The 22479-nt window shown below is 42.2% G+C and overlaps 2 protein-coding genes across 3 annotated transcripts in view; both read right to left on the bottom strand.

The window, feature by feature from the left end:
- The window catches only part of LOC110491848 (MORN repeat-containing protein 1), an 80742-nt gene extending 76419 nt beyond the window's left edge, over window positions 1-4323 (bottom strand). For both annotated transcript variants that reach the window (XM_021565656.2, XM_021565657.2), the window contains exons 1-6: window positions 3623-4323; window positions 3411-3482; window positions 2893-2991; window positions 1272-1382; window positions 686-776; window positions 195-282 (exon numbers count right to left, since the gene is read on the bottom strand). In XM_021565656.2, the coding sequence (XP_021421331.2) occupies window positions 195-282; window positions 686-776; window positions 1272-1382; window positions 2893-2991; window positions 3411-3482; window positions 3623-3695 (534 nt within the window). In that variant the 5' untranslated portion in view covers window positions 3696-4323. The remainder of the gene's footprint in view (window positions 1-194; window positions 283-685; window positions 777-1271; window positions 1383-2892; window positions 2992-3410; window positions 3483-3622) is intronic.
- A 9924-nt stretch (window positions 4324-14247) lies between these two features.
- Window positions 14248-22479, bottom strand: si:ch211-251b21.1 (PBP2_iGluR_non_NMDA_like domain-containing protein). Its single transcript, XM_021565655.2, has 10 exons — window positions 22191-22479; window positions 21134-21214; window positions 19730-19761; window positions 19050-19229; window positions 18569-18795; window positions 18086-18183; window positions 16561-16778; window positions 16105-16324; window positions 15546-15793; window positions 14248-15154 (listed from the first exon to the last, which is right to left on the bottom strand). Exons 2-10 carry the CDS (start codon window positions 21195-21197, stop codon window positions 15056-15058), a joined length of 1386 nt encoding a protein of 461 aa, XP_021421330.2. The 5' UTR covers window positions 21198-21214; window positions 22191-22479; the 3' UTR covers window positions 14248-15055.

Genomic DNA, 22479 nt, shown 5'->3' with positions numbered 1-22479 from the left:
TGAGGACAAATCAAATCTTATTTTGGGAAATAAAAGTTTGAGGACGAGAATAGTATACCCCAGTTAAAACGGTGTCATCTGGACATTATATCACATCGAAGAAAGAAAGAAAAATAAACCATGCATGTATCAATCATTTGATTTGACTGAACATACATGCATTGTGAAGAAATGAAATCAAAATGGACACCCACCTCGTACACTGATCCATCCCCAAAGCGCATCACTCCGTGGCCTTGTTGTTGGTCCAGAAGCCAACCTCCTTCATATTGATCCCCATTCCTGTCAAATTAAGCAAAGTTCATCTTGAGTTCATCTGAACAACAACCGGACATTGGTTTCCAACAGGATGGCTCATTGGGTTTGGCATACTTCTGTCCATGAAAATTTTAAAACTTAATCTGGGTATGTTTTCAGTTTGAAACAACTTTGTCCAGCCTATAGGGTTTGAATGTCCAGTGTGATGAAAAATGCGTAATCTAATGAATAATCATTTCGCTACACTCGCATTAACATCTGCTAACCATGTGTATGTGACAAATAAAATTTGATTTGATTTGATTTGATTTGATTTGATCTTGACTGGTATGAACATTTAGTACTTGCAATACATTCTTGAGACAGTAATATCAAACTCAGCACTCTGGTCCTTTGCAACGTAATCAAGAGAGGGACAACGTTGTACCTGTAATGCATTTGTCCTTCACCATGCCGCTTGTTTTGATGAAACGATCCCTCGTATGTTTGTCCATCCTTATCCAACAGAAACCCATTGCCTGGATGATAGGAGTATGCAAAATATAATTGAATGACACAATCTTCACGTTTGACTTCACATATCAAGGTCAGACAGAAGTCCTGGCTACATCTGAAAAGGTACAGTGCTGTTGGTGCTGTCATTCTGTTACCAAACGTTGCATCTGCACTGCTCTTCAAGTAAACGCATTTTTGTCAAATTGTCAGTGGAAATTGTTAAGTCGTCCTTGTGCACATAGTTGTATGGTTTGTTTAACTTTGCAATCATTGGTCTTTGTTTTGCATATATTTTAAAGTGAAAAATCTGTGTCTCAGCATCACTCTGTTACAATGGCATTTTCCTGCACTACATAAAGGTGCCATTGCAGACACACCCAGAGAAGTCCTATAGATATTTTCCTTTATGCTGCAGTAGATGCATATTAGCACATAGGCTAACATGTCAAAATATGCAAAAAATACTTTGCTTCCAGTGCAGGACATGTATTTTGGGATATAGGTCTAGTATTGCCCACCATCTCGGAGTCCGTAGGAGAACTCTCCCTTGTATCTCTCTCCATTGCCTTTCTGCATCACACCACAGCCATGAAGCTCCCCTCCACTGAACTGGCCAGAATAGGAAACACCTGAGAGATTCATAAATATTTTGTTCATTGAAACTACTTGATATTACATTTTAGGCTACAAGTCTGGTGCTTTATACAGTCTTCTAGCACTGAATTATTATCAAATTTAGGAAGTGGACTGACCAGAGTGTGTGTGTGGTACACACACACACACACTAATGGATAAAAGTATGTGGACACCTGCTTGTCGAACATCTTATTCCAAAATTATGGGCATTAATATGGAGTTGGTCCCCCCTTTGCTGCTACAACAGCCTCCACTCTTCTGGGAAGGCTTTCCACTAGACATTGGAACATTTCTGCGGGGACTTGCTTCCATTCAGCCACAAGAGCCTTATGTTGGACATTGATGTTGGATGATTAGGCCTGGATCACAGTCGTCGTTCCAATTCATCCCGGTGTTTGATGGGGTTGAGGTCAGGGCTCTGTGCAGGCCAGTCAAGTTCTTCCACAACGATCTCGACAAACCATTTCTGGTTGGATCTCTCTTCGTGTACGGGGGCATTGTCATGCTGAAACAGGGAAGGGCCTTCCCCAAACTGTTGCCACAAAGTTGGAAGAACAGAATGGTCTAGAATGTTATTGTATGCTGTAGCGTTAAGATTTCCCTTCACTGGAACTAAGGGGCCTAGCCCGAACCATGAAAAACAACCCCAGACCATTATTCTTCCTCCACCAAACTTTACATGCATTCGGGCAGGTAGAGTTTTCCTGGCATCCGCCAAACCCAAATATGTCAGTTGGACTGCCAGATGGTGAAGACTGATTCATCACTCCAGACAACATGTTTCCACTGAATCCAATGGCAGCGAGCTTTGCGCATGGTGATCTTAGGCTTGTGTGCAGCTGCAGCTTGGAAATCGGCAGTGAGTGTTGCAACCGAGGACAGACTTCAGCACTCTGCGGTCCCCGTTCTGTGAGCTTGTGTGGCCTACCACTTTGCGGGTGAGCCGTTATTGCTCCTAGATATTTCCATTTCACACTAAAAGCACTTACAGTTGACCAAGGCAGATCTAGCAGGGAAGAAATTTGACGAACTGACTTGTTGGAAAGGTGGCATCCAATGGCAGTGCCACGTTGAAAGTCACTGAGCTATTCTACTGACAATGTTTGTCTATGGAGACTGCATGGCTGTGTGCTCAATTTTATACACCGGTCAGCAACAGGTGTGGCTGAAATTGCCAAATCCACAAATGTGAAAGGGTGTCCATATACTTTTGGCCATGTAGTATGTATATATTTTTTTTATTTAACCAGGTAGGCTAGTTGAGAACAAGTTATCATTTGTAACTGCGACCTGGCCAAGATAAAGCATAGCAATTCAGCACATACAACAACACAGAGTTACACATGGAATAAACAAAACATAGTCAATAATACAGTAGAACAAAATAATATATAGCTCTGGGACTGACTAACCTAGGTGAGTGCTAGCTTCGATGCAACCAAGAGAGTCCAGCACAATGTCAAAACTCTCTTGGTTCCATCGAAACTAGGTTAGTGCATGTACCTGTTTTTGCCCAGAACCTTGACCCATTCCCCTCTATTTCCCCATGAGCAAACTCTCCCTCGTAGTAACTTCCATCTTTCATCAAGAGTTTTCCATGCCCTGGATAAAAAAAAAGTAGGAGTTTCATTCAAGTGCATAGCCTAGCCTAGCTTCAATGCAACCAATAGAGTTTACCTCCAGCACAACGTAAAAACTCTTGTTAGCATCAACGCTAGGCCTGACATGCCGATGCTTTCCCTCCCTTATACAACATTATATAATTGTGTTTGATTAGCTATGTCAAACGGTGATTAGCTAGATAACATAAACATATAGTTTGCATATCATTATAATATAACAAGCAAACATGGTAGCAAAGTCACACTATGCGACATAAGGTTCAGCTATGTTTTTCAGTTATTGTTGTTTCTCATATCATCAGCAATCATATTGTCAGCAACATAGCCAAGTGTATGTAACCTTCTGCTATTACCAAAAGAACGTAGTGAGTTACTACCAAAGGCATAGGGCATACACACCGTGTTTTTCGCCCTTACTCCACTCTCCCTCATAGCGAAAAAAGCTGTTTGGATACACATACACGCCAAAACCTGCGTGGTGGTGGGGATAGACAGACAGATTCACGCACCTGCTGATAATACGCTTTTTTTATAGCAAATATTTGACGAGTTGTACTTAAATTATTTAAATCATATAAGTGTTCTTTTGAGCGTATACTGTCTAAACGTACCGTTCCGGGTAAGATTTGTTACTCCTCCGACGTAGTAGCGAGAGTTTCTTATTTGTTTTTTGACAACAGCCATCTTGCTTGGGAAATGCGTCCTTAGCAACAGTCATCTCTCGCGGGGCAGGGCTAAAGCATAGGGGAACTTTCAACACAACTGGGCTTCGGTAGGAAAAAACGAGATCAAATCATGACATAAGTGATCTTCAGGTCGGAAATTTTAAGCTCTAGAAAGATGCAGAATTGTTTAACCGTTCAAAAGATGTTTCCCAGTTGGAACTCGTTTCTATGAGTTCCTAGTTGTTTTGAACGCACTGTAGTCGGATGTCGGAGATTTCAGATTTCCCAGTTGGTGCTCGTTTCTATGAGTTCCCAGTTGTTTTGAAAGCACTGTAGTCGGAGGTCGGAGATTTCTAATTTCCCAGTTGGAGCTCGTTTCTCTATGTTCCCAGTTGTTTTGAACGCACTGTAGTCGGAAGTCGGAGATTTCAGATTTCCCAGTTGTTCTGAACGCGGCAATAGTCCACAGACGCTAAAACGCGATAGTCCGACATCTAATTTTGTGACATAGTTACCAAACGTGCATCTTCACCAATAAGGCGGCTCCAGTACGAAATAACACAAATACATGCAGCCTAGTCAAATCATTAACATCCAATCACATTAACCATTATTCTCTCACGGGAAGTAGCTGCTGTTGTTGGTATCTGCACTGATGGCGCAAAAGCCATGGGAGGGAGACATAGTGTAGTGGTAATGCTTGCTCCCAATGCCACTTGGGTACACTGCAGCATCCACCGAGAGGCTCTTGCTGCCAAGCGAATGCCTGACAACTTGAAAGATGTTTTGGACACTACAGTGAAAATGGTTAACTTTGTTAAAGCAAGGCCCCTGAACTCTGGTGTATTTTCTGCACTGTGCAATGATATGGGCAGCAACCATGTAATGCTTTTATAACATACAGAAGTGCACTGGTTATCATGGGGCAAAGTATTTACACATTTTTTTGAATTGCGAGACAAGCTTAAAGTTTTCTTTACTGACCATACGTTTCACTTGTCTGACCGCTTGCACGATGACGAGTTTCTCACATGACTGGCCTATCTGGGTGATGTATTTTCTCCTGAATGATCTGAATCTAGGATTACAGGGACTCTCTGTGTGGGACACATTTGAGGCTATGATTAAGAAGTTGGAGCTCTTCTCTGTCTGCATTAACAAGGAAAACACACAGGTATTTCCATCATTGTATGATTTTTTGTGTGCAAATGAACTCAAGCTTATGGACAATATCAAATGTGATATTGCAATGCACCTGAGTGAGTTGGGTGCGCAATTACGCAGGTACTTTCCCGAAACAGATGACACAAACAACTGGATTCCTTATTGCAACAAGCGGTTCTGTGATAATTGAATTTAATCAGAAACCACTGTCAGATTTCTGGATTGGGCTGCGCTCAAGAGTATCCTGCCTTGGCAAATCGCGCTGTTAAGACACTTATACCCTTTGCAACCATGTACCTATGTGAGAGTGGATTCTCGACCCTCACTAGCATGAAAACTAAATACAGGCTCAGACTGTGTGTGGAAAAGGATGTAAGACAGACTCTCCAATACAACCCAACATTGCAGAGTTATGTTCATCCTTTCAAGCGCACCCTTCTCATTAACCTGTGATGAGTTATTCACAATTTTTGATGAACAAATAAAGTTTTATATGTAAGATGGCTAAATAAAGAGCAAAATTATTGATTATTATTATATTATTATTTGTGCCCTGGTCCTATAAGAGCTCTTTGTCACTTCCCACGAGCCGGGTTGTGACAAAAACTCACACTCATTCTTATGTTTAATAAATGTATAGTGTGGCAGGCTTACAATGATTGCAAAAAACAGCATTTGAGAGTGTGCTGACCTTGGTGCTAGAGGGGGTACTCAAGCTGGAGGTTGAAGGTTTGAAGGTGTACAGGACTATAAAAAGTTTGGGAACCACTGTATATGTAGCGTGGTTCGTTCTGCGTCGTGTACTTTTAATTAGGACGCTGCCACAACTGGAGGTCTGCTAGTTGAATTCTTTTTTTATTTGCCCTGCACACGAAGTGACAACCCACATTATGGTACCCCTTGGTACCCCTTGGCGCAGTCCAAGCTCTCAGGCACCTTGCTAACCGAAGGTCAGGCAAAAGAGAACAATAAGTGGGTACGGAAATACAGATAACCCGCGATGGGCCAAACCAAAATATACAAAACTTTTACAATCACATGTATGTACAATATTGATATGAAAAAGTGTTTGTACACCAAAGAAAAAACATTAGCTATGCAGCTGTAATTAACAAACAAAAAAATACACTGAATTATTATTATTATTATCAAATTATTAACATCCCCTCTTGACCTGGCCTATTTGAATTGTGTGCAATTTAGTGCATAATCTAGGGGAACAACATCACACTGCTACATATAGAACACTGCTGTGCATACACACATGTTTTGGACTAAAATAGAATCTTTAGAAAGGACATGCCTCAACCAATGGTTGCGTGTCATGCCATCAACTGTGTCATCAACTGACAGATTGCGATAACATTTTGGTCATGTTCCTCTGCCCAGGGGTTTCTGACGCCTGCCAGATCTTACAACGTCTGGATAAGATATTTTACATTTCAGATAACCGCAATCTGTCAGTCAATGACACAGTCGGTGACGTAGCACGCAATCATTGGTTGATGCATGCAACGTCTGAGCAGGGGAAGGCGACCATGATGTGGTTAGCTGATATGTAAAATAGCTATCCAGGCGTTGTAATATCTGGCAGGCGTCAGCAACGCCTGGGCAGGGGATCGTCTCTTGAATCCATTGGGATATAAAATAATGCTTGAGCCAGAAGGCTTGAGAGGTGATAGCCTGGTGTCCCATAGGAACGCAGACGTTCCATTGACCAGATTGGCGCACCATCAACAAATCTGATCCAACAAAACGGGTATCTGTCATGATTTATGTAATGTAACAGGCCCACAATGTGCTTACTTAAATCTGTTTTCACTGCATAGAAGAAGTGACTGCTAAATGCTAACTCCTGTTTGTATAACTGGTTAGCATAGCTAGCATAAATAAATTGTTGATGGTAGTCAAAGTAGTTTTTAACTGTAATGCAGTTGATTGGTAATGATGACATGATGAACATGTGTTGGGGTTGACGTCCATGCAAGCATTATACTTAGATTTTTACCTCAACATGGTGTGAAATAAACATAAAACAATAGCCTAAATGTAGGCACATTTTGCTGGGGGGCAATGAGGAGACTGGAACTTTCACCTCGACCCTTTCCCCCATGTGTTTCCATGCCAATTCCATTGTTATGGTCAAGTTAGATTGACCTCTTTAGAACATCAGCAGGGACTTATAGCCGGAATACCCACCTCCCCACAATTCCCAAACAATGTGTCTCTATGCCTGACTCAGCCCAGGCTTTAGAAATTGGAAGAAGGCCATTGAGAGGTTTTTAGCTCATGTGAGAAGTCACTCCCATTGCCACCCAGTTACAGTGAGTGCACAACAATCAAACCCTGTGGGCTCAGTTATCTACTGCTTTAGCCAGACAACAAGAGGAAGCAAGACATTGTCTACTGAATATTGTTGGTTCAGTGAAGCACTTAGCAAGACAAGAGGTCATGAGGAAGAACGTGGAAATCTGTATCAACTTTTAAAAGACAACCCTGACGAAAAAAGACTGCAATCAGAGTTCAATATAACTGCAGTTATTCTGTAATTACTGCGTCCAAAATACCAGTCGACTGCAGTTACTGCAGTTTTAAAACTACAATCTTTTATCGAACATTGGCTTGCGAATAACTTTTTATTATCTGTGTGATACCGTGACGAGATCCGTTTGTGTTGACAACAACTGTAAAGTTTAGTCATGGTGTGGTGCTCAGTACGTGGATGTGCAAATTAGAAGAAAACATAGGCTGTGGTAGGGTAACATTTCATCAGTTACCTTACTAAGAAGAAGTCGGGCAGGCGTAACATAGCTAAATTAGCTAGCGAACTACATTTGTTTACCTAAACCAAAATCTAGCTAGCTTTCATAATACACTAGACATTCCAAAGCAAATCAATATAATTAGCCATCTGCTATCTAGGGACGTGATTTGCAACTTTGCATGCTAACTTTAGCTACATTAGGTTACGTTAGCTACAGCCTACCAGACCGTATCTAACCATTAGCTAGCGAACTTAACTGCAGAAGATAACATAGATGACCTATGTGTTGTATTTACAGAGCCCGATCCCATCAACATCTGCAGCGGCATCAACATCATGCTCAGCACCAGGAACTAGTATAAGTCACCTTTGCTAAATCTTTCCATGACTCAGTGATGAGCAAATAAATATATTGGAGCTAGGCATAAACATGGTCTGTGTTTTGTTGTCTTAGTTGGTATGTTTATAAGTAGGCAAAAAATTATCCTGTAGTTCTTTGTATTATGGAGGCTTAGTTGATTGTTTATGCAAAGCTGGAAGTCTTAATTAGAGAAAAGCAGAGTTATAACACTGAACAAAAATATAAATGCAACATGTAAAGTGTTGGTCCCATGTTTCATGAGCTGAAATAAAATATCCCAGAAATGTGTTTAAATCCCTGTTAGTGAGCATTTCTCCTATGCCAAGATAATCAATCCACATGATAGGTATGGCATATCAATAAGCTAATTAAACAGCATAATTACACAGTTGCACCCTGTGCTGGGGACAATAAAAGGCCACTCTAAAATGTGCAGTTTTGTCACACAACACAATGCCATAAATGTCTCAAATGTAGAGGGATCGTGCAATTGACATGCTAACTGCATGAATGTCCGCCAGAGCGGTTGCCAGAGAATTGAATGTTAATTTATTTCTCTACCATAAGCCAACCGTCCAACCGGCCTCACACCCGCAGACCAGTTGTGACCATGCCAGCCCAGGACCTCCACATCTGGCTTCTTCACCTGCGGGATCATCTGAGGCCACCCGGACAGATAATATAACTGTAGGTTTGCACAACCAAAGAATTTGGCCGACAGCATGTATGGTGTCGTGTGGGCGAGCGGTTTGTCAACGTTGTGAACAAAGTGCCCCATGGTGGCGGTTGGGTTATGGTATGGGCAGGCATAAGCTAAAGATAACACAATTGCATTTTATTGATGATAACTTGAATGCACAAAGATACCGTGACGAGATCCTGGGGCTCATTGTCATGTCATTCATCCGCCGTCATCACCTCATGTTTCAGCATGATAATGTCCTGCCCCATGTCACAAGGATCTGTACACAATTCCTGGAAGCTGAAACAACTGTTTTTGTCTGGGGTTTGAGGGGATGAGGCTGTCCGCAGATGAGTCTGTCCGCAGGAGGGGCCCCTCGCTCAGATATAAAAATGCTTGACGTAGTCACAAACAAGACCTGTTGGAACCGAAAAGAATAAGGGCGCCTATTTCGTCGCTTATACACATCGGTTATACACGTGCATATCATGAATCCTATCCCCTTAATATGCCCTTCTGTCGCCCCGTTGTCAATGTGTCATTAATCCTTAGCTAATATATATGTTATTAACGTGACGCTACTTAGTGTGTTCATAAAGAACACATACTTTTGGCTACTCACCCTTGTTCAGCATTGGGGGAAAATAGGGGAGATATTTTACCTATTGCAATGTCAACCGTAGCAACCCAACGTCTTCACAGCTCACGGTAACTATTAATTCTGTTAAATCCGATTCAGTGTCTTCCATCTTGCCGTTGGAAATGCCTGAGTCTCTCTCAGATGTGAACGTCCTCTCGCCGATGTGGTTTCCCTCTTTTTCCACGACTCTGCTTGTCGTGACCATGGGAGATCCATAAATAAATTAAAAATCCTACAATGTGATTTTCTGGATTTTTTCCCCCTAATTTTGTCTGTCATGGTTGAAGTGTACCTATGATGAAAATTATAGGCCTCTCCTCTTTTTAAGTGGGAGAACTTGCACAATTGGTGGCTGACTAAATACTTTTTTGCCCCACTGTACCTGACCAAGGCCCTTCTCCCCCGATTGCTCAGTTTGGCCCAGGCAGCCAGTACTAGGAAGAATCTTGGTGGTTCCAAACTCATTCCATAAAAGAATGATGGAGGCCACTGTGTTTTTGGGGACCTTCATGCTGCAGAAATGTTTTGGTACCCTTCCCCAGATCTGTTCCTCGACACAATCCGGTCTCTGAGCTCTACTGACCTCATGACTTGGTTTTTTCTCTGACATGCACTGTCAACTGTGGGACCGTATATAGACAAGTGTGTGCCTTTCCAAATCATGTCCAATCAATTGAATTTACCACAGATGGACTTCAATCAATTTGAAGAAACATCTCAAGGATGATCAATGGAAACAGGATGCGCCTGAGCTCAATTTCGAGTATCATAGCAAGGGGTCTGAATACTTATTATTTAAAATGTATGTCTGTGTGGATGGACCATTTCAGGTTGTCAGTGATGTGTACGCCGATGAACTTGAAGCTTTTCACCTTCTCCACTGTGACCCCATCGATGTAGATGGGGGCGTTCTCCCTCTGCTGTCTCCTGAAGACCACGATCAGCTCCTTCATTTTGTTGACGTTGAGTAAGAGGTTCATTTTCTGGCACAACTCCGCCAGGGCCCTCATCTCCTCCCTGTAGGCTGTCTTGTCATTGTTGGTAATCAGGCCTACCACTGTTGTGCCATTTGCAAACTTGATGATTGAGTTGGAGGCGTACGTGGCCACTCAGTCATGGATGAACTGACAGTACAGGAGGGGGATGAGCATGCACTCTTAGGGGGCTCCTGTGTTGAGTGTCAGCGTAGTGGAGGTGTTGTTGCCTACCTTCACCACCTGGGGGCGGCCCGTTAGGAAGTCCAGGACCAAGTTGAACAGGGCAGGGTTCAGACCCAGGGCCCTGAGCTTAATGATGCGCTTGGAGGGTATGATGGTGTTTAAGGCTGAGCTGTAGTCAATGAACAGTATAATTACATAGATATTCTGCTATCCAGATGGGATAGGGCAGTGTGCAATTGGCAATTGCGTCATCTGTGGATCTATTGGGGTGGTATGCATATATCAGTGGATCTTGGGTGTCGGGTAAGGTGTACTTGATATGATCGTTAGCTAGCCTCTCAAAGCACATCATGATGACAAAAGTGAGTGCTATGGGGTGATAGTCATTCAGTTCAGTTACCTTCGCTTTCTTGGGTACAGGAACAATGGTGGCCATCTTGAAGCAAGTGGGAACAACAGACTGGGATAGGTAGAGATAAAATATGTCCGCATGTCTGTGGACACAGCTAGCAATGTCATCTGGGCCAGCAGCTTTGCGAGGATTAACGCGCTTAAATGTCTTACGTCGGCCATGGAGAACTAGAGCTCACAGTCCTCTGGAGTAGCGGTGGCACTGTATTTTCCTCAAAGCGGGCAAAGAAGGTGTTTAGCTTGTCCAGGAGCAAGACGTCGGTGTCCGCAATATGGCTGGTTTACTCTTTGTAGTCTGTGATTGTCTGTAGGTCCTGCCACATACGTCTCATGTCTGAGCCAAATTGCGACACTTTGTCTCTATTCTGACATTTTGCTTGTTTGATTGCCTTATGGAGGGAATAACTACACTGTTTGTAGTTATTCTCAGAGCCTACCCGGAACATATCCCAGTCCATGTGATCAGGGGGAATGTACACGGCTGTGACAAAAATCGAAGGGAATTCTCTTGGGAGGTATTACGGTCGGCATTTGATTGTGAGGTATTCTAGGTCGGGAGAACACAAGGACTTGAGTTGCTGTATGTTATCACAATCAAACCATGAGTAGTTAATCATGAAACATACACCCCCACCTTTCTTCTTCCCGGAGAGTTATTTTATTCCTGTCTGTGCGATGTACTGAGAACCCAGCTGGCTGTATGGACGAGGACAGTATATCCGGTGAGAGCCATGATTACGTGAAACAGAGTATGTTACAGTCCCTGATGTTTCTCTGGATGAGATCCTTGTCCTGAGCTCGTCTACTTTATTGTCCAGATACTGATCATTAGCGAGTAATATACTCGGTAGCGTTGGATGGTGTGCACGCCTCCTGAGTCCTTCTCTTCTCTGGAATAAGTTAAATTGCCTAGGGGGGTACGAACAAAGTATCCATTTTGGGAAAGTTGTATTCATGGTCGTAATGCTGGTGAGTTACCACCTCTGATATCCAAAAGTTATTTCTGGCTGTATGTAATAACACAAAAAACGTTCTGGGCTAATAATGCAAGAAATAACACACACAAAAAAAATACACGCAAAGTTGCTTAGGAGCTAGAAGCAGATCTGCCATATTTGTCGGCGTCAATTTGCAGTTCTTAAACTAATCCAATCATTGTTACATTTTTTGCACCCCTTACTGAAATTATTGTTCCAGTTTAATTGGTGTAGGTAGTCTCCTCACACTGTTCCTAATGCTGGCAGTCATTATGAATGCAGGTTGTGGTTGAATAAAAATGACAAAACTCTGCCTGGATCCCAATAGATATTAAACACCAGCATAATGTGACTTGCAGGTAGGGTTGCAAAATTCTGGTAAATTTCCCAGGTTTCCAGAAATCCCAGTTGGAAGATTCCAGGAAATCCTTCAACCAAGTTTTTTTTTTTTTTAATCTGGGGATTTTGGGGAATTTACAGGGATTTTTCAACACTACTTGCAGGCCTGATGTGGCCTGTAAAACAATGTGCTTTAGGCCATTGTATCAGGGTAAAGCTAACCTAAAAATATATATATTTGGCTCCCTGATTTGCATACTGCTGTTGCTGCTTTTTTACCTCAAAACAACGACTATCTGTAGATGAGTTACACAATTATTTTCTAAAGAGGGTGCATAGAATCCTCACTGCAGAAACAATAAAGTCATTTTGGTCCACTCTCATTTTTGCAGTGCGTTTACATTTTTTATTTTGCAAGTAAATGTGAATGCGCATTTCTTAATCTGACATAAATGTAGCCTACTTTTTGGGCTCTACATTGGAGATATGCAATATTTTCATGGTTTTAGGTCGATTTTGGACTAAGAGCTGTTTGGGAGCCAAATGAGCCGGCTCACCGAAAAGACTCGGAATGCCCATCACTAATATGCAATGTATTATCATAAAGAGTTCATTATAATGACACAATTTGCCTAGGAACTCAACTTGGTGAAGCCCACAAGGACTGAAAATGAACATGTCTCTGTCACTAAAAATAGTCATGGGTGGTAGGTAGAATTCTACAATTCACTCAAAAAGGCAAGGCACACTGGGAAATTAGTCCCTTTAGAAAGTATTCACACCACATGACTTTCTCCACATTGTGTTGTGTTACAGCCTGAATTTAAAATGGATTCAATTTTAAAGAGTTTGTGTCACTTGCTTACACACAATACCCCATAATGTCAAAGTGGAATTATGTTCATTAGACATATTTACAAATTAATTAAAAATGAAAAGCTCAAATGTCTTGAGTCAATAAGTATTCAACCCCTTTGTTGTGGCAAGCCTAAATAAGTTGAGGAGTAAAAATGTGCTTAACAAGTAACATAATAAGTTGCATGGATTCTGTTTAACATGAGTTTTGAATGTCTAACTCATCTCTTTACCCCACACATACAATTATCTGTAAGGTCCCTCAATCAAGCAGTGAATTGTCAAACAGGGATTGAAAACAAAGACCGGGGATGTTTTCCAATGCCTCGCAAAGAAGGAATGGGTACAATTATGAAAAATAAAATAAACTTTCTATCAAAAAGTCAGTTCAAAGATGCCTGTATCTAACTCAGTTGCCAGAGAGGAGGGACACCACTCAGGGATTTCACCATGAGGCCAATTGTGACTTTAAAACAATTAGGGTTGAATAGCTGTGATAGGAGAAAAATGAGGATGGGTCAACAACATTACAGTTACTCCACAATACTAACCTAAATGACAGAGTGAAAAGAAGGAAGCTTGTACAAAAATATTCCAAAACATGCATCCTGATTGCAAAAAGGCACTAAAGTAATACAGAAAAAAATGTGGCAAAGCAATTCATTTTTGTCCTGAATACAAAGTGTTATGTTTGGGGCAAATCCAACACAAAACATCACAGAGACAGCAGTGGGGTCAAACTGTAGAACCCAGTTCCTGCATTTGAATATAAAAATGGATTTTATCAAACAAAACTACTCTACATTTTATCTCTGGGGCCCTCAGGATGACAAATCAGAGCAAGATTACTGAATGTATCAAACCACTTGCTGCAATAAAAGTGTTTTGTTGTGCATTATCCTCAAATAATAGCATGGTATTTTTTTTGCTATAATAGCTACTGTAAATTGGACACTGCAATTAGATAAACAAGAATGTAAGCTTTATGCCCATATAAGACACGTCTATGTCCCAAATTGTCACAGTGACTCTATGGGTTTGAGTAATGACTACAAAATGACTTTAAGTAACTGTACTCAGATATATTAAGTGCAATGGGTTTCCTCATAAGTTTTGACTCATTGGGGTTTACAGTGTATGCATTGCAGCGCCATCTTACTTCCATCTGGCTTCGCGAGACAACAAGCCAAGGGGGATGGAGAACGAGCCCATTTGTGGAATTTGGTTGATTTTATTTGACCCCACAATGCAACAAAACTCTACTGAAATAGCAATATTCCTAGAAGAAAAAAATGGACTGATCAGTTATCACAATAACTGTACCTCTAACCCACAGTGCCTGTTCATTCCCCCCACTCCTGGAAAGCAACCATTTTACAAATCCATCAAAAATCTATTTTATTTATTTAATTCTATCCATCCATCCAAAACACTTTTGAGAGAGCTTAGGTGTGAAACTTCACAAAAATCTATGCATTTGGGATGTCTAGGGATTTAATTTGGTTAAAATAAAACATATAGAACGGTTAATGAAACAACTCATAAACCACCAGATTTAGTAGCACATGAGATATTTTGGCAGTACATATCAACAAAAAAACTTTTGAAAATACAGTTGCTAAAAGGATTAATCTGGAGGTTAGTTGAAAAGCCTGTATCAACTTAATATATATAAAAAACAAACTGTTAGTAGTCTACTTCTGCAGTGGGAGGCCCATGTCCTCTGAGAGCATGAAATGTTATTGTTGCTTTTTTCTATAGTGGCTTAATAATACATTTTCAGAGTGGAATATATAGTAGAATCTACTCTAATTGGAATCTATTCTAACAAGCCATTGTAAGTGCACATGGGGAACTCGGTAGCTGTGTCTTACACTATGAAACAGAAGTTACTGCTGTGATACACTACTAGGATACGGAAGAGATAGTGCTGCTCCCAAGGACAGGACCAGGGTCCCTCACACATGGTTTATATGCGTATCAAACTATATGGTGCTTTTCGGAACCAATCAGTAAAACAGATCCTTTACGCTTTGCTCTTCTCTGACGTCTCTGTGCCTGCATTCGCCCTGCCCGATCTAAAACGTTGACTCAGCTCTGCCGACAATACTGAGCAGCAGGATTTCTGTGAGGAGAGAAAACGGGAGACAGAAGAGAGGAGAGGAGAGGAGGAAGAAGTGTGAGTAGTAGGGGGAATTATAGGAAGAAAATTATGCTATGCACTGCTACCAAGTACTAATTGAGTGTATGTCAACTTCTGACCCACTGGGAATATGATGAAATAGATAAAAGCTGAAATAAATCATTCTCTATACTATTATTCTGACATTTCACATTCTTAAAATAAAGTGGTGATCCTAACTGACCTAAAACAGGGATTTTTTTACTGGGATTAAATGTCAGCAATTGTGAAAAACTGAGTTTAAATGTATTTGGCTAAGGTGTATGTAAACTTCTGACTTCAACTGTATATATGTTTTAAGTCCATTCAATGTCCTCTCCTCATGTTCCCTTACCTTCTGGTCCTTGGCTTGGTCGCGGGCCTTGGAGGCAAGCTCCAGGAGGGCAATGAGGAGGCCCAGGCCACACCCCAGGGCCAGCAGCATGAAGAGGCCCCTCAGGAGGTGGGCCTGGAGGGCCTGTGGGGCTTGGCCCCCCTCTGGCATACAGCTATTGGCCCACCACTTACTCTGCAGGTACGCCAATTCCCCAGACTCACTCAGCTGCAGTATGGCCACCGTTATGTTCTTCATCATAGGGGAGCCTGGCAGGGAATGAGAGGGAAGGAGGAGGGAGGATACAGAGGGAAGGAGGAGGGAGGATACAGAGGGAAGGAGGAGGAGAGAGATGGAGGGACAGCAAGTGAGAAAGGGGAGTTCATTTTTTGTCTTGCGAGAGAAGGGTGTCAGTGTGTATGTGTTTGGGTGCATATCAAGAAATGAACTGAATTTTGAATACTTCAGATATTCATCACCACAGCAGACCACCCATAAAAACACATAGACAATGTTGCCTATTGATAGCACAGCCTTCCATCTATGAGGTGTACAGTGGATCCAGCTGCTCGGGGCTCACCTAGGGGTGCTGCAATGCTGTACCCTCTCATGGCAATGAGTTCACTGCTGCGGATCAGGTTGCAGTAGCGAGCCACAGCTATGTCCAGAGACGCTGCCTCGCCAATGAAGGCGTAGTTGCCTTCCTGGGCACGTCGATTGCCCTCTTCCACAGAACGCACACAACTCTTCTTCCTCTCCATGTGCTGGAAGATGCTTCGGTAGGTGGGGTTGTTGGAGTTCTAGAAATGGGAGCGAAAAGGGCATCTTAGAAATGCATCGTTGGTCAGATGATTTTAGGCCATAGTTGTTGAGACATTAGCGATTCTAGTTGTAGGTGTACGTTTTTATCCGAAACTCACTATGGAAGGAAATGTAAAGAAATATGTGCAGGTATAGACAATTTAGCATTTTTGTACATCGATTGACGTTTACTAAGGAATACATTTGTGCGGTTTCTTTTTAAAGCGACACGTACTTTGAAGAAATTGAACGTGGAGCCGCCTTCCACTGTTCCATAGTCAATGACGTCCTGTCTGGCCAGCTCATCGAAGTTCATCACCGAGACGTGTTTGGTGTCTGAGCGTAGCATGGTGTTGAAGTTGCTGAAGTAGCAGGCCAGGAGCACCACCGCAAACACCCACCAGATGGCGCTGATAATGCGGCCAGACAGGCTTTTAGGGTGTGGGCCAGCACCTGAGAACGCACCCCATAGAGATCCATTATATTATGTAAAATTGTATTCTATGATTGAAATTTGAAATGGGAAAGATCACTTAAAAACGTATTTGAAACTTCTGTTGGGGAGACTGAAAAACGCTTTTCATTTTAGAAACTCAAACTTATTTTTGCTGTCACTCCATCACTTTCTTCTGGACTACAATAGAAAGTGTGCAAACTCCCATAGTTTTCTCTTCAGACAAGCAATGTAGAACATAAAAACATAATAACAGAAGGTATAGATTGCTTCTTAGCCCTTTATGCGGGTAGGAAATGGCAGATCTGGACACTGATAAGCGCCTAAATTAGAACACAGTGGCTGTACAGAAACATGCTTTGCATGCCGTCAGAGCTCAGGGTCTCCGCTTCACAGCTCCAAATGTTTTTTTGTTGGTATGTTTTAGTATTTTCTCGTTAATACCTGCGTTCTGTTTTGTGTGATGTAACAATGTAAATTGTTGATCTGTATTTTGAATAAAAAATAAAAAAGCTCTGAATGGGTTTTGTCTGACAGCCAGTTCTGAACTTGAGCACCGGGCGCGACAAAAAGTTGCTCCCACCTCTCCAGCTAACTGCTAAATGGGTAACTTATGCAATTTGTTCGTTGTCTGAGTGAGGAAAATGCCGTACATTACGAGGCCTCTATGTATTTTGAGGATGATAATAAATAGCACTTTGATGTGATACAAGCAAGCCAAACACCCGAGTCCAAATGTGCACTTCACATTTCCATATCATAAAACTCGTGTCAAATATGGTTTATTTTTAAAATACTTATATATATACACTTTATATATTGGTTTTTGATCACAACAGAATCACAACAAAAGGCAAGGTATCCTTTGTTTGGTGTTGGCTTGAGCATGTCTCTGAAGTGTTATTGTTTTCAGTTATTTACTTGTTTTTTGTTAAATCTAATTTGCTTGTTGTTGGCATCCCACCTTACGTTTTCATCGTCTGCGTGTATTACACACACGCACATACTCATCAACCGGCACACACACACACACACACGTGTCCATCCACACCCGTCCACTTAAAATATGTTAATTTTATCTCCTGTTAGCACCTATAAATATTTCATAATTTAATGTCAGTCGTATTATTTATTTATAATTTAGCTAGTCATGTTGCAATAGAACAAGCTTTCAAATTATGCCCACCTGACCCAGATTGTCATTTATTAAGGACCGTTTTGTGTAATTGTGTAAAGGAGGGGATGCATGGCTATGTAAAAAAAAAAAAAACACAAGTCGGGGCGATTTGGCTCATAACTGCGTTACCTTGCAGTGTCAGGGCTCCGGTGATGTACCAGAAGCTGTGCAGGAGGGTGAAGCTGTGTTCGTCTGTCTCGGGATCCGCCCACTCACAGGGGCTTATCCTGAGGGGGTAAAGTGAGCATTGAGATGTCTTTCTTTACAGAACTTCATTCTCTGGACAGTGGCCAAACCAGATTCTTAGAAGGATGAATTAGCAGTGTAGTCTACTTCCATTGACATGCTCTATTATCAACCACCCCTATCTCCCACGCTAGAGTTGTATACCGGACATACTGTAGCCTATATGTTTCATAGCTTTACGCATTAATTGCATGTTGACATCTTTGTATGCAAAGATTCTAACTTCTACGTATTTTTACTTAGTCTCGTTGACTTTAATGGATGACTGACAGACTTAAGTGGAAGTTAGGATTCACCCCGGAATGACTAGGGTTTATAGCTAGCGGATAGATTAGGAATGGGGCCCAGTTGATGATGATATCTCACCTGGCCACCAGATAAATGCAGAGGCCAGTCACCAGGAAGGCCATGAGGACACCCACCCACATCTCTGTGGAGAAGGGGAAGAGGAAGCTGACGAAGTGGCTCTCCTCGGAGCCCAGGTCCTTGCTCAGGATGAAACCAACACCGGTCTGCATGAAAGGAGTGCTCATCTCCACCGACAGCTCCCTGGTTGCTGTGAGTGTCAGTGGGGCGACCGCCAGGTCGGCCTCCTGATAAATAGGAGCAGACAAGAGCAGACACACAAACACCACACAGTGACACACACACATGAGCAGGAACACACACAGGAGTAGGGACACACAGACACAGGAACAGGGACAAACAAACAGGAATAGGGACCCACACACACAAGTGTGAGTGAGTATATCCATGCACGGCCTACTGAACAGAGGTCTGAATGACTTAACCAATCTCCCAGCGTAGAGTATACCACCACCTGCTACTTTCTGTCCAGGTCACTCACCCCTCGGACCACCTCCCCGATCATCCCGAGCCAGTTTCCGCTCTCGTCCTGTCGCCCGTATCTGCCGTCCTTCACCAGGTGCACTTCGTACTTGAAGCCCAACTTCTTGGCGATCTCCGCAAGCAGGTCAATGCAGTACCCCTCCAGCTCAGACCCTTGGGTCATGGTGCATGGCTCTTGCTGGTGGGAGAGAATCCGACAAGTGGATCATAAGTTAAAACATGCATTCCATCATAGAGTTACATTCAAGTGGCACACCAGTCTCCTTTTCACCACATGTAACTTCTGATTGACTTAACAAAAGGCACATCTCAGTGGGTAGTCCGTGTATGTCATGAGAGATCAGAATCGTGTGGCCTGTGTAAGCACAGCCATGGAATCACAGCCATGAAATCTAATCTGATTGTTCAAAAGAACAATACTTGGGCAAAATATCAGAACTGGGCATCTTATGTTGTTTTTCCTGTTTACACATTTGGGGGAAATCAGGTATCGGATATTTTATTACAGCGGAATTGGGCTGCATGTGTAAAAGAAGCCACAGTGTCATTCGAACGGGTGTGTCCAGATAAATGCATTGGAGTCATTATGATAAACATGTCTGATGATATGCATTACAAACCATTTACAATATGATAATATGATTGCGATAAGTATTAGTATGACGTGTAATAGCTTACCAATATAGTGGTGATGGATAACGCTGCAGGCCCTGGAACAAAAACCAAACACGTCAATGTGTACACACTGCTCCTTAGTCTGTCTGTGTAATGAATGTTAATCCCTTCTCCCGGCCTTGCATTGGTTCATTTGCTTTGTCTGGTTTAAAACTAGTGGAAGTTGCTTCTTGAGTGCTTCCAATGTAAGCGTATCATCTTACCATGTTATGCTCTGTCCTCCCTTCCAACTTCAGGAGTTAAGACCCAAGAGCCAGGATAGAGAAGAATGGCTGTATTGTACTGCATCTTTCTAACGAAACACTTTTCTCTCCAATGATAAGGAGTCCATTTTGGGGGTAATGTAGTGGGACATTAATGGGGTACAACAGGACTGTTTTGAACCTCCTGTGGTGAGACTAAAATGGGCTCCTACCCACCCCGCTCTTCCCTAAAGGCATGTTCTGGAACCAACAACCCCTCCATCAAACCCCTCCAGCAGAAGAAGCAAACAGTCCCCCCTTCCAATCCCCCTCCCTTATGCATGACACTGAAAGTTTTCCTTGCCGTAGACTGACTGTGACCAATGCCATTTCAGCATGTCCGTCTCAAGAACTAACAAGCCCTGCCAGGGTTGGAGGCGGGGAAGCGGAGGTGCTGGGGAGCAATCGCTCCACATACAGTGGTGGGCCCAGTCGGGGGTGCTCCCTTGGTATCGTATGGTGTCAGTGGCATACTGACACACATCAACAATAATTTGTAAAAGACCTTTGGCATCGACCTACAAGCCCACTGAGATGTCTGTCATTTCACGGGCCTGCCCCGAGCCATTGTCTGCAAGCTCAATTGATTTATCACACTCTTTTGTTGGCCGTGGCAGGCATCCTCTTGGACGGCTCGTGAGAAATGGTCAGGCCTCAGATCTGATGAGGCCCCGGGCTTTGTTAGGGCTCCAGCAGTCCAGCCTCGGTCAATGGGCAGAGTCAGATGGGGCACCCTCCCGTAGACTAGGGCATGCTGGGATGCTTTAGGAATTTCACCTCCAGGCTGGTTCTATGAAGGCAGCGCTAGAGAGCCATTGCCTGCCACAGCTTGGTGGCTCAGTATGTTTTCTAAATGTATTTTCAACCCTTATTCCCCAAATTCCTATAGATAACCTAAGGTACTTCAGAGGTGTCTTGACCACATACATTATACCACTAGGGGTCAGTGTAATAAAAGGTAATGGTTAATGAGTACCCTCGACAGTAGCAGGGAGGAAGTAATACTGGGGGATTAAGGTAGAAATTGCCCTCAAACACAGATCCATGATCAGATTACCCAACCCCAAATCCTAACCGTACCATTAGGAGGATTATAAAAAATATTTGAACCTGAACCAGTGGCAGCATTCCTTGGAAACCTTATGATATATATGTATATATTTACCAGCAGTGCAACACCCAGATAGCAGTGCCACGGCACACACGACCAATCCAATCAACGCTTTCATGTTGTCACCTTCTGAACCTGAGAATTATAAGAGGTGACAACTCATTTTCAATGACCCAGGTGACCTTACATTTGTATTTATTTTTGATGATTAGATGCTCACGGATTTCAGTTAATATTGACCTCAACATGAGTGTAGTGAAATCCTTGAACTTCAACATTGTAAGCTATGGGTCAAATTCAACAAAATTACTACAAACCGATAACTATTGTAGAAATAATAATAATATAAATGCAGAGGTATTTTTCTATAATTCGAGGGCAGTAATTCTGGCTATACTATACCTTATAGTGCTCTTATTAATGTGAAGTGATTCCTGTTACACTGTAACATGTATTATAGTAACTCATTACTACATGTTTCTAAAACTGTACTCAAGGTTACTCCAGGTCAGGGTTACGACTAATGTTAAAGTACAGTGTACTGATAATACACTACCTGTTAATACACAGTAATAAGGGCACTGTAGTGTAAAGTGTTATAGTACTTCCCTGCACAAAAAAAAAACAAGAAAAGCCTATTAACCTTTCACTTAAAAAGAAAATATATTTATTGGCTCAGGGGATAACAATGAGATTTTATGTGTAATTCTTTTAACAGATGCATTTTTAGCACTATGTGCTAACCAAGGACAATGCTTTCCAAATGGTGGGTTGAGACTGACGGACCATGCCTACAGACTGGGTTATAGCTCAACATATGGTTTAGTCTATTCGGTTAGTCACAAGGTTCAAATTCAACTTTACTTCTTATAAAAACATTGGAAATCCTAAACCAGAATTTCACATTGGAATTCAAATGTGGGGGTTGTAATGCAAAAACACTATAATAAACCATGCCTCATGGCACATGCATAGGTTCATTAATAGATCACAAATGGAAGAGAAAAAAATTCAAAATGCTATTAAGAACAACATCAATAAGATGCTGCTATCAAAATTCACTGTAAAAGTGAATAGCACTGTCTGAATGATACCAATAAGGTTTCCTTACCTTAGATATTCTGTCTTGGTAAAGAAGCAACTCTGGTGGAGTGGAAGGACGCAAACAAAGTAGTTAATGGAGAGGGAGGGATGGTTGGGTGCAGTGCAAGAGGGTCAGATATCACACCCACACGCAACCCGAAATTATAAAGGGGTTGGACATGGCAGTAGATGTGGAGGACTCGAAAACATGTGGGTTGCGTCCCAATAATCTCTCTAATCTAATCTCCTTTCTCCCGAAGTGTGCACTTGTTCACTTCCCTTGTTGCACAATAGCAGCTATAGAGTGATGCACATCA

The sequence above is a fragment of the Oncorhynchus mykiss genome, chromosome 16 (genome assembly GCF_013265735.2).
Source record: "Oncorhynchus mykiss isolate Arlee chromosome 16, USDA_OmykA_1.1, whole genome shotgun sequence".
Lineage (NCBI taxonomy): Eukaryota > Metazoa > Chordata > Actinopteri > Salmoniformes > Salmonidae > Oncorhynchus > Oncorhynchus mykiss.
Note: the sequence above shows the minus strand (reverse complement) of the source record. Positions and strands in the feature narration are given on the sequence as shown.

Coding starts and splice junctions, on each gene's coding strand:
- si:ch211-251b21.1 (XM_021565655.2), bottom strand. CDS start 21,197: ATGAAAGCGTTGATTGGATTGGTCGTGTGTGCCGTGGCACTGCTATCT. Junction 16,779..18,085: donor CGGAGCCCTGACACTGCAAG/GTAACGCAGTTA, acceptor GTGCGTTCTCAG/GTGCTGGCCCACACCCTAAA. Junction 15,794..16,104: donor CAGCATTGCAGCACCCCTAG/GTGAGCCCCGAG, acceptor ATTCCCTGCCAG/GCTCCCCTATGATGAAGAAC.